At 45.9% G+C, this 12,618-nt stretch overlaps 1 protein-coding gene across 1 annotated transcript; it reads left to right on the top strand.

Moving 5' to 3' along the window:
- Positions 1 to 6,855: 6,855 nt before the first annotated feature.
- Positions 6,856 to 12,618, top strand: LOC146660011 (uncharacterized). The gene is made up of 3 exons (XM_085421944.1): positions 6,856 to 6,901; positions 8,921 to 10,075; positions 11,568 to 12,618. The coding sequence occupies exons 1-3, from the start codon at positions 6,856 to 6,858 to the stop codon at positions 11,984 to 11,986; spliced, it is 1,620 nt and encodes a 539-aa protein (XP_085278070.1). The 3' UTR covers positions 11,987 to 12,618.

Raw genomic sequence — 12,618 nt, 5'->3', positions numbered from 1 at the left:
CTGGGTCTAAATCGAGCGCTCCGTCTGCAGGACGGCTCCCAGGAGCCGCCGCCGCCGCCACAGACCTACTTCTGCTTTAATTAGACCTCGTTTACCAGCAGCAGCACACAGAGGCCACCAGATACAGGCTGCTTCCTCGCAGCAGCATCTGTCAGACCCATTTAAAGGTGGAGCATCGTCACATTATCCTGATGTGGTTAGAAAAACAACCAGGAAGCTGCTGCTGAGTCTCAGTGATTTGTTTTTACCTGGATTACTTTCTGTAAAAACTATTTCATGTTGGTGAGTTTAATTGAGATCAAAGATTAAACTCGTCCCATCTCAAAAAGCTCCTCTTTTTCTAAAAAGCCCAAAACTTTAAACAAATATAAAAATAAAAAATGTTCCTGAAACATTTTCTTCACTTTCTAAAAGTTTCTCAGCAACGTACAAAAATCATCTCCAAAAAGCGTCGACTAACATAAAACTTCCAGAGCTTGAATTTATTTTCCTTTTAATAAATGAAATGTTACTAAAACTTAAACTTACTTACTTTGCTTTTTTATTTGCTGAAAATCAGTGAGATAAGAAAAGCTCCTGATTAAAAAGTGACAGGATCAAATATCAGACTCTTTGTTCTAAATATGAAGAAAGAAAAAAACAAACAGAGAAAAAGCTCTCGATGATCGAAGACACAAAATACACAAAACAGATGGAATAAAATGAAGATTACTCACTGAGACGAAGGCGGCCATGCTGCTGCTCTCACAGACCATCCAGCTCTGAGTGATATCATGCAGGGGGCGGGGCCACAGCCACACAATGATGTCATTATTTAAGACTTCCTGCAAACTGTAATCTAGAGGCAGATTACAGATTAGAAGACACACACACACACACACACACACACACACACACACACACACACACACACACACACACAGGATTTAAGGCTGATATTTGCAGGTCTGTGAGAACAAAGTTCAAAGGTCGTAACTGTATCTGACTGTAAACATATAAAACTATAACGTGCAGCGAGACAGTAACGGAGGCCTCGCCATCACCCGCGGCGTCCAGCTGTCGCCACAGAGGTCACATGGTGTCTCTGATATGAATCACGACTCTACAGCAGCTGCACAAAAACAGCAGTTATTAGGATCGTGTTTCACTCTCAAGTCTTCAGGTTTTTCACATCACGTCGCGGCGGCACCTTTGCTTCGACCTGATCTGTGCGTCTGACGACACGGACAGATGTTCCAGGTGTGCACACCTGCAGAGTACGCACAGCAGGTTTACCTGCGCGTGACTGTGATAGATGGAATATGTACTGTTCTGTTTTTGTCCTGGATGCAGAAACAAACCAACGTGAGAAAAACTGAAACCCTGAATGAAACAGAAAACAAAGATGAGCCGATGAGAGTAAGAAACCTGTAACTCTGAGCAATCACAAAGCACGATGCCAGTTACTTCAAAGGAAAAAGAGACGAAGCAGCTGCAATAATACTACAGAGGGCACTGTGCAGCATATATTTACAGGTACATGTCTGCACACAACAGGCAGCAGAGGACGGGGGCGTGTGAAGGAGTTGGCCGTCCGACTGCGGTCTGGAGTGTGGGGCCTCCCTGCTGCTGCGGAGTCGGGGCGGTCTGCCTCTCCCCACCGCAGGGAAAAGGGTAACACCACCTGGGTCTGGGTGCAGTTCCCCCCTCCAGGGGCGGGGGTACCTAGACCCGGTTCGTAGAGTACGCTTGGGGAGTGTGATCGTGTGTACAACGTCTCTTTATGTCTGTCTCCACGTTGGTTGAGTGTGGAGTGAGTGCATATGAGAGCATGAGGGTGGGAATGGATGTTTGTGTCTGTGTGTGCCTGTATGTCTGTGTCTATATGTCAGGTTGGGTGTCAGGCGCCACCTCTCTGGGGACATCTCAGGCCCTCCAAGGTTTGGAGGCCTATCTCCCCCTACCACCACTTCCCCTGCCAGTGGTGGACTCCCTCAGACATCGGTGCGTTGGTGGTTCTTTGTGTCTGGGGGTGGGCGTCCAGGTACACACCGGCTCTCTCCTGGTGGCCGCTTATCGGGGCCTGGAGCCTGGGGCTCGCTCGGGCCACTTCGGAGGTGGGGTGCCCCCGGCCTCTCGGCCTGGGGCTCGGTCACTCAGGCACGGCTGGCTGCCTGCGGAGCTCACGGGCGCGTCACTGCAACTCCCCCTGGCTTCTGCTCCGCGGCTGCTGAGCGAGCTTACCGACTGTCAGTGTGAGCTGTTCTCCGTCTGACACTAATGTGAGCTCTGCTTAGAGTTTCATATCGAATGAGATGATGAGAGTTATTCGTCTGAGTTCTCTGTGTGACTGTTTGAGGATTCAACTTTATTGTCATTACACATGTATGACTACAGGAAAACAAAATACAGTTTGCAAGAGCAGTAAGTTCAGTAGGAGCAGATTATATACAGATACGGTTAGGATAACAGCTGGGAGCAGTTATGACAGATTATGTAGAAATGAGTATACAGATGTTTATATTGCTATATAGATGAGCAGATATACTGATGTGCTACATGTATACAGATGTGTCGATGTGTGGTAAAGTGAGTTATCACACATCAATGTATAATGTAATGATGTATAATCACAGCTCGAACACACCTGAGATTTTTTTAACAACAATGACTTTGAAGTCTTTGGTGATGCAGCTGTTAGACAGTCGTTAGATAAGAGCTCTCACAGTTACACAACAGGCAGGGCAACAAGGAGGATTACAGTGTGTGTGTGTGTGTGTGTGTGTGTGTGTGTGTGTGTGTGTGTGTGTGTGTGTGTGTGTGTGTGTAAGAGAGAGAGAGAAACAGGAACCCAGCAGGCAGTAATGAGGACATTAATTGTTGAATCTTAATGAGGGGAAACTGCACCCCCATGTGGACAAATTGTGAACTACCAGTGACGATCCCATTATGTAATACTTTGTTGTTGTTTTTAGCTTAAATTTAATTGTGAAAAAGCCTTTGTGTCACACCAAGATCAAGAAATATTAAACAAAATACGCAAGACAAAACTAGAATTAAATGAAATTATTAATAAAAAGACTAAATTCTTAGTACAAAGACTTCGCCTGCAAAATTATGAACACGGTAACAAATCAGGACAATTTCTTGCTAACCAGTTAAAAATCAATAAAGAAAAAACAACTATATGTGCTGTTAAAGATTTATCTGGGAACACAATATATGATCTTAAAAAAATAAACAACATTTTTAGGGATTTCTATGAAACTTTATATACACCACAAATAAACCCGTCTAAAAACGAAATTGATCAATTTCTCGACAACATAACTCTTCCAAAGTTATTAGACACCCAAGCAGTGGCACTGGATTCGCCACTGACGCCAGGTGAACTCCAGGAAGCCTGATAAGTATGCCCAATAATAAGGCTCCAGGTCCAGATTTTTACAAAGAATTCTGGACAACCCTGTATTTCCTTCAAGCTATCGTCCAATAGCCCTTATTAATGTAGACCTTAAAATAATCTGCAAAGCTCTCTCAAAATGTTTTTGAGAGAGCTTTGCAGTGGCATCTTTCTTGGCCTTAAGACAACAATTCTGATGGCTAAAGATCCAAACGGGACACACACACAAAAATAATTTTAATTGTGATACCAAATCCAGATGAAAGTGTTTTTACATGATGTTTAAAAAAATGAGGAAGCTGATCTCTGTTTTCTGAATTTACTCTTTCCTGTTTTAATTCCAGTCAAACTAATTTAAACAGCACAGACGGGACGCGCTGTCCTTTAAACAGGTTACAGGGATCATTTAAATGGACGCTGACTGTAAAACACGGCTCAGAGCGAGCTCAGCCTCATTTGACTTTCAAACTGACTGCAGATGAGATCAGGAAGCAGAGCCTGTAGCAACAACACTGCTCACAGCCACACCACTGTTACACACAGCTGCAAGTGTTGGATAAGAAAGAGCTGCATGGAAAACACGTGCAGAGAAACAGGTTTAAATAGGTTAGCTGTGAGCGTCTGTTAGAGGAAAGAAAGGCACAGACGGGTGGACACATTTGTGAGAACAGATAACAGGACAAAATAATACATTTTCTGGATTTTTCTATTCTCATCAGAAAATGTTAAAAAAAGTCACTGATTTTAAAATATGTCCCAGTTCCTCCCAAAGACCTTTGTTTCCCTAAAATAACCTCGTCCATTAATTACTGTTTGACTCGATTATCCCCGCGGGGGGGGGGAGCAAGTCCACAGAAGCGCCTGATGAAGGTGGAGAGGAAGAGCGTTTGGCAGGAGGTGGCCTGCACTCTGATAGCTGAAGCGCTGCGTGTAGAAGCAGAGTTGCTAAAAGAAAGAGCTGAGCACCTTTATTGTTATTTTTAATGGACTCATCACTGTCATCTGGCTGTGTTCCGACTGTCTGTAAACATGCAGTCGTGCAACCTGTTACCAAGAAAAGCAGCCTTGATCGTAACACTCTAGCAAATTACAGGCCGATTTCTAAACTCCCTTCATGTCAAAAGTCTTAGAGAAACTAGTGCTTCAGCAACTACAGACCCGCTTAGAGAGAAACGGTATAAGTGATAAACTCCAGTCTGGATTTAGACCGCGTCACAGCACCGAAACTGCCCTACTAAGAGTTTTCAATGACCTTCTCATCGCCGACTCTGGGCGCTCTGCGGTCTCAGTTCTATTGGATTTGACTTCAGCCTTTGACACGGTTGACCATGAAATCCTTTTGGCAAGGTTGGAACAAGTAGTAGGCCTTAAAGGAAATCTCTCATGGTTTAAATCATATTTCTCTGAGAGGTCGTTCTCTGTCATGATGGGAAAATATTCCTCTTCTTCTGCCCCTCTTTGCTGTGGTGTGCCCCAGGGCTCGGTGCTCGGTCCTGTGTTGTTCTCCCTGTACATGCTGCCCTTGGGCTCCATTTTTGAAAAGCATAAAGTCTCTTTTCACTGCTGTGCTGATGATATTCAAATCTACCTCCACCTGACTGGGGATGTTTCATCTTCACTACATCCTCTGTTTGATTGTCTGAGCGATGTCAAAGACTGGTTATCACGTAACTTTCTTACTTTAAATGAAAAGAAGACAGAAATTATCGTTTTTGATAGAAATATGCCTCTGGGACAACTGACCGGCACACTGGGGCCTGTTGCTAACCACCTCACTGATGCTGTTAGGAATCTTGGAGTTTTCATGGATAGCTCCTTCAAACTAGATAAACAGGTTTCTACTGTGGTAAAAACCAGCTTTCACCAACTACGCCTAATTTCTAAGGCTAAACCTTATATACCACACAAAGATCTGGAGAAACACATTCATGCTTTCATCACTTCAAGACTGGATTATTGTAATTCGCTCTACTCGGGCCTCCAGTCTTCTCTTCTTCAGCGATTGCAGCTGGTCCAAAATGCCGCAGCACGTCTCTTGACCGGCACTAGAAAGTACGACTCCATCACTCCTGTTCTGGCCAACTTACACTGGCTTCCTATTAAATACCGAATTGATTTTAAAATTTTATTGTTTGCTTATAAAATCCTAAACAATATGGCACCTGACTACTGATCTCTGTCTGTAGCCCTCAGAGAGCATTGAGATCATCGGGCCAGCTGCTCTTAGTGCAACCTGGTCTCGGCTGAAGACCAGGGGAGACCGTGCCGTTGCTGCACCCAGGTTATGCAATACTCTTCCTCTTCATGTTCGTGCATCAGATTCCATTCAGTCTTTTAAATCACGCCTAAAAACGTATTTGTTTAACCTGCCGTTCAGGGCTAATTAGGGTAATTTACATCTGGCTCTGCATTCAGATTATGTAATTATTTTATATTTTATTTATTTTATTTATATCTGTAATTTATATTTTATATTGTGATTTTTTTTATCTGTATCAGGATTTTACTGGAAAGCACTTTGGTGTACTGCGGTCTTTAAAATGTGCTATATGAATACATTTTGATTGATTGATTATTATCATCAGCTGATCAGAGGAAAGCACGTGTTTAATGTGCACGCCGACTGAAGCCGAGGTCAGTTCGTGGTTGGACGTTTCTGACCACAGGAAATATCATCCAGGTTTAACAGCTGACGGCTTCTCTCCTGTCTGTCCGAACGACCACACCAAGTACAAGATGAGACATTTCAGATGTGACGACAGGATCAAAGATGAATCGAAGCTCTGACAGATCGATTTGGTGCTTTTAGCTGCAGGAGCTCGCACAGTCGCGAGGCCCCAGCCACACCTGCACTGATGTGCATGGCATGCAAATGTCTTCCAAATCACTGCGAGTTTGACTCACAAATGATCGTTTCCATACCTGAAGGACAGGAAAGAAGGTGACTGTGGAAAACTCCCCACAGTCAGCCGCTGACCGCAGACCGGCAGGTAAGACTCGGGTTTCTCCTCAAAGGCACAAATTCTGATTTTGACCCGTTTGCAGCTCGATCGATCACAGAGCCGTTTGTTGTTTCACGCTTCTTCAGATTTGATTGAACATTAGCTCGGCCCGGTTTTCTTTTTCATACATTTGTATTTTGATAAAATGTTTTTGTACTTTTAAAATATTTGACTTTATTGCATGTGATCTATTTTCTGATTTATTATTTAAGCATTAAACGTGTTTGAGTTTGTGTTTGCAGTTTTTCAGTGTTTCCTGATATTTTTCCTTTGTGTCGACAGAAGCTTCATATCAAACGCACACAAAGCCACTTCTGTAATTTGATGATAAACTGAGGTAAATGTGACGTCATATCTCAGATGATTTTGAACTCAAAGTTAAGCAGCAGCAGGACATTAACCTCATGTGATCCTTTGTTTCTTTACGTGTCTTTGTACGTCGCAGGGAGACGTTGGTGTTTTTCCTCCATCATGTATCCTTTGGTCCTCCTGCTGCTGCTGGGAGCGAGGAGCTCAGGTAAACGCGACGATCAGCACACCTGGGCTTCTTTTGGGTCACCTGCAGTTTGGGGTCATAGATGCTACATGTGAAATATTACAGACTGTATGAAGAGTATCACTCCTCCCACCTGCTCACTGCAAAAGAGCTTTAGGATCCAAATTATAATAAGAATTCAAAACTCAAACCGAACATTCATTACTGACATTTAATCTTGACATTATTGTCATTAACCCATCTTTACTAACAAACTGCAGCTCGTTGGAACCCATCATTTTATTCTCCAGTATAATCTGCATGCTTACAGTTTGATCTGAAACACTGATAATCCAACTGTGAACCTGCAGTTCCCCTTCTGTCCACCAGAGGCTTCAGCGTAGATGCCACCGTTAACATGAGCATCAGAAATAAACACGTTTACAGCCCGATGTGAAACATAAGCTCCTTTTCCATTAGTACAGGGGTGGGCAATCCCAGGCCCCGAGGGCCGGGGTCCTGCAGGTTTTAGATCTCACCTTGGGTCAACACACCTGAATCACATGATTAGTTCACTACCAGCCTCTGGAGAACTGAAGACATGTTGAGGAGCTAATTTAGCCGTTTAAATCAGCTGTGTTGGTTCATGGACACATCTAAAACCTGCAGGGACACCGGCCCTCGGGGCCTGGAGTTGCCCACCCCTACATTAGTACCTCCTCGGATCCACTCGCCCCGGTTTCCAGGGTTTCCCATTAGGTCATAGTACCCGGTACTATTTCAGCACCTGCTCAGCCGGGGCTCCAAGCCATCCAAACACGCACTAAAATGTGACGTCGTCAGACTGCACGCCACCGATTGGCTGGTCGGTAGCATCTCGTTCACCAAAATCAAAACCGCCATTTATGAAACTCGGGAACGAAGGAAATGGCTAACAAACAACGAGTGTGAGGAAAGCCACAGACCGAGCGGCGGGCTTACGTTCGCTTCGACCTCCACCTTTGCTGTAGTGTTTGTGTCACATAATAATGACGTCGCAGACATGTTTCTATGACGACAAGCATGTACACACGGTCGTGGTGGGTTGCAAAGGAAAAGCAGTCAACCCGGGCAGATAAAGGGGAAAAGGGCTGCAGATGCTGCGTCTTCATAACAACAGAGGGGGGGCTTTTCTATTCCTGCTCAGCTGATCGAGTGTACCTGAGTTTCTGTGCTCGGCTTAAACGTGTCGCTCGAGCTTCAACACGGCTTAAAAGCAGGGTGTCAGTGTAACGTCATCCCTGTTAGCCTTCAGCTTTTCTGCTCTTTGGTCTTTATGAAAATAAACAGAAGCTCCACCCACCTGCTCTCAAACCAGCCAATGAAGTGAAGGGCTCTGTTTCAGGGGCATGGACACTTCCTCTGAGGCGGCGATGGGTGTGTTCAGTCTGTAGTCTGCTTGTTGCTATAGAAATGATCACCTGACTGAAGTTTTCAAGCTTAGCTGCTGTTCAATATGATAATCAGCTGTGGTTTAAAAACAAAAATGGTGATGGCCAAAAGGTGTCAAAGGCCGGCCACGGCCATCTTTAATATACAGTCTGCAATCTGTGATCTTTTGTCCGTGTTTTTACATGTTCTTGATGTCATTTACATTTACCCACTCGATCACCTGCACAGTTTATTCTGTGAGTCAGTGAGACCTGCTGTGATGCATGGACACAAACGTCGTAGCACGATGACAAAGACACGGGCTCGATGTTCATGAGCGGGAAGGACAGGATCAGAAATGAGTCAGAGGGACGAGGTGGTTTGAGGGTGGAGGATAAAGATGGAGCTGCAGGCAGGAGGAAAGAGGTGATGCAGAGGGTTGGTGTGACAGAGGAGGATGCTGGGATAGATCAAGCCAAATTTAAATCAGGCAGGGTTTTTGATTTTCAGAATATTTCTGCTGAATCATCCAGAATTCTCTTTTTATTTGGAATAATTTTCACCAGAATTCCTGAAAATGTGGTAGAAAGGAAGGACAAAGACGGTTCTGTTTCTTCCTCATTAGACAGCTGCTGTGTTTTCTTTCACCAGAGTCCACGGGCCCTGTGCCTTACGACACCGTTGGCCAAAACTTTATCGTTGTGTTTCCGGAGAACATCGCCAGCTACTACCCCAGCCCGCCCACAAACATGGTCATAATCACTGCTTTGAGAAACGGGACAACAGTCCGAGTTCAAGAGTACGACAAGTCTGAGCCACGGGTCCTGGACGCTGGAGTTGTTTGGAAATTCATCGCGAATGCAAAGCTGGAACTCGGGAAGCAAAACATCTCCAACAAAACTCTGACCATTGACAGCAACAAAGATATCACCGTTCAAGCCATCAGCCGTAAAGAAGACAGTCTGCAGACTGCTGTCGTCATACCTACAGACAAACTCGGCACAACGTACCTCATCCCACCAATACCCACAATTCCCGGCACAAACAATTATCAGGACTTAGTTGTGCAGATGGTGACGGAGCGAGGCCCGTTCAGAATCATCATCGTCAACGGTGTTCAGCAGCAAAACAACGTGAACGTCGGAGGATTAAAGACGCAAGAAGTTTCCCTCCAGTCAGGCCAGGTTGCTCAGATCTGGTTGAATGAGAGTGCAGGGTTTAAAAACGTGACGGCTGAAAAGCCAGTGGCCGTCCTCTTTGGCCACCCCTGCGCCGTCCAGCGCTACTGCAGCTGCGGGCTGCTGTACACCATTCTGCCGCCAGCCCCAGGCAGGACGCTGAAGTACTTAGTTCCTCCATTTCTGGCCCAGGATGCCGCGGGAGAGACGATGGTACTTTTGGCACAGAACGATTCCACCAGCGTCACGCCCTACGCCTCAAGCTCACCGACGTATGATGTAGCCGGCACAGCCATCCTCTACCGGCCGGGATTACTTCTCCCTCTGATCCCAACAGCAAACTTTGCCTGCTGCTTTGTGGTCACAGCATTATCCACGATCTCCAAGAACTACGCCGTGATCGTGGTCAGCAGTAACGTCACCGACGGGGTTCGTGTTGGAAATAACCACATATCAAGTGCAGACTGGACGAAACTGGAGGGGACTAATTACAGCTCGATACAAGTTCCTCTGAGTTTGGGTGAAACTGTCATCTGGCACACTTCCTCCAAAATGGCCGTCTACTTTAGCGGGAACAATGGAAGCACTTTGTTTGGGAACCAGGCACCTGTCGTCAGTTCAAGCCCAGGTGAGGAACTGCTGCTGATTTCCACAGTTAGTGATAATATCCACTGTGTGCAGGACACGTCATATGTACCCGTGCATCTAAAAAAACAAAGATCATGAAAAAAGTTTGGTTTGTAATTTAATGCAGACTTTTTATTGTGATGCTTACGTCATTAAAATCAGACGAGATCAGTCGCAGGACTCTCAGTACAGAAACGTCCAGCCTCTGAAGCGTGCTCACCTGAGCGCTCAGCTTGTCCTGCTGAGGTCTCACTGAAGCACAGCTGCTTACAGGCCTTCAGCTTGGATTGGTGTGTCAGATGTTTGGCCTCTCCCACTGATTTGCTGTGGGGTGTCAGGTCAGGTGAGCTGTGGGCGGGTGCTAAGTCCTTAAAGTTCGTCAGCAGATGGCACACGGCCCCGAATCATCACCGACCGCAGACTCAAGCATCTAAGTGTCTGCTCGTCAAGAGTCCGGGAGCCTGATGCTGCCTTTCATTTCCAAGAGAACTTGGACAGAGCAACAGTCCCGTTCTTTCCCTCTTTAGTCCAGATAAGATGTCTCTGATGCTGTCGTGGGTTCAGGAGTGCTTTGATAGTAGGAGCGTGAGGTGGCTCCTGATGCTTGGACACCAGCCTCGGTGCACTCCACAGGAAGATCTCCCACGTTTTGTAGAGCTGCAGGCGTCATTCCCGTTTACCTTCCATTAATATGCTGCACTGTCAGTACAGCCAGCCTGACTCCACCCTCCCCGTGGAGCCTGTCGGCGATCTTCGTCTGGACAGGAGTGTTCCTCACGGTTGTGAGGCCTGAACTAGAAGGATAAATGGTGAAAATGGCCTGCATTTGTAAAGCGCTTTACTAGTCCCTAAGGACCCCAAAGCACTTTACACAATCATCCACACAGTCACACACTGGTGATGGCAGCTACATTGTAGCCACAGCCGCCCTGGGGCGCACTGACAGAGGCGAGGCTGCCGGACACTGGCGCCACCGGGCCCTCTGACCACCACCAGTAGGCAACGGGTGAAGTGTCTTGCTCAAGGACACAACGACCAAGACTGTCCGAGCCGGGCTCGAACCGGCAACCTTCCAAACTGCCAACTCTTGAGCCACGATCGCCGCTGCAGCTCACACATGTGAGCCATGATCAGCAAAATAAAGCAGAAATAAATAAAGAATCCAGAAATGTTTACCTTTGAAGCTAAACTTTGATTTATATAAGTGGGAAAAATGGGACTCAAGAATGGAAACACAAACGTCAGACGCACAGAGCAGTGATGGAGCTGCGATAACAACAACAACTGAAATACAAACTAGAACAGATTTAAAGAAAGAACCCGATGAGAGCAAACAGGAGCCCAGGGAAAAAGCAAGCGTCGACTCTTTAGCTGCTTCCTTCCAATAAATGTGAACGACTGCACCCTAAACTTTACGCCTCGGACGTTTGCTTTAATGTTTAGTCTTGTGAAACCTCTGATTTCAGCCTTTTCTTCTTCTTCTTCCCGAACAGATTTCAGGGGCTGCGCCGTGACCCCCGAGGTTCTGGACTTGGAAGAACAACCCAGCGACTGGCGTGAATCTTTTAAAACCTGCGCTGATCGCAAACTAGAGCTGCTCTGCCTGTCAAGCGCCGACCTCCAGAAACAGATCTATGGCAAACTTTACCAGAACAGGTCTTTAACTAACAACACTGTACAAGAGGTGTGGATCGGCATGCGGCGCAGCTCGCTGAACGGGGAGTGGTTCTGGGTGAACGGGGACAGCGTCAACAGCACCACCTGGGGTGACGGCGAGCCCGGTGGGGTGGAGGAAGGCCAGTGCACCATCATGAGTCTGGGAAACGGCACGGGCTTTGAGTGGAGCGACGACGACTGCTGCATGGATGCTCATTATATCTGCTACAAGGAGCCGGAGCTCTTCCCCATATAGGACAGGAGCTCTGCAGCTCTGCACTGTCGTTAGTTTCACTACACATCCTGTTCACGTATAAGCATGCTGTAGCTGCCAGTCACATTTTATGGCTCTGTAGAAGAAAAACATGTACTCTAGTTTAGTCTGAGGGTCTCACGCTCTGCTTGGTGAGACACCTGAACAGCAACCAGCAGCATCTTAGTCCTGAAAACCGAAGCAAATGTGTAACTAAGCATTTAAGAAAGTTTCACTTTGCAGAGGATGTTCCTGCTGATCTGACTGGGAAATGTTACGATCGTTGGGAACCAGTATGCAGCATCACTGGTTTCCTGTTTGATTGTAATCTGAGGAGAGTGAGCTGTTATTTGTCACTATTTAAAGTGTTTGAGCTTCGTGTGTTTGTAATAATCGGCTCTGCAGAAGCTTCAGCAGAGTGATGCTAACTCGTATTTACTGTTTGCTCTTAGATTACGGTTTCTGGGATAAACGATCAGCTGCTGATAGAATACTTTTCTATAATAACTGAAGATGTAAATTCAAGTGTGATTTTATTCTTTAAGGAGTCTTAAACCGAGCTGAATGTAAGTTTACAGGTAACCTCGTCATCCTGATGCTTTATATTATTTACCGGTTTGAAGTCAGCAGAGTTT

This window comes from Rhamphochromis longiceps, linkage group LG11 (genome assembly GCF_057381845.1).
Source record: "Rhamphochromis longiceps isolate RC_006_pf linkage group LG11, R_longiceps_female_GT1.1, whole genome shotgun sequence".
Taxonomy (NCBI): domain Eukaryota; kingdom Metazoa; phylum Chordata; class Actinopteri; order Cichliformes; family Cichlidae; genus Rhamphochromis; species Rhamphochromis longiceps.
Note: the sequence above shows the minus strand (reverse complement) of the source record. Positions and strands in the feature narration are given on the sequence as shown.

Bases quoted from the DNA above. Each gene is read 5' to 3' on its own strand.
- LOC146660011 (XM_085421944.1), top strand. From the start codon at position 6,856: ATGTATCCTTTGGTCCTCCTGCTGCTGCTGGGAGCGAGGAGCTCAG. The intron at 6,902-8,920 runs GTAAACGCGACG...TTCTTTCACCAG, and splicing joins GCTGGGAGCGAGGAGCTCAG to AGTCCACGGGCCCTGTGCCT. The intron at 10,076-11,567 runs GTGAGGAACTGC...CTTCCCGAACAG, and splicing joins TGTCGTCAGTTCAAGCCCAG to ATTTCAGGGGCTGCGCCGTG.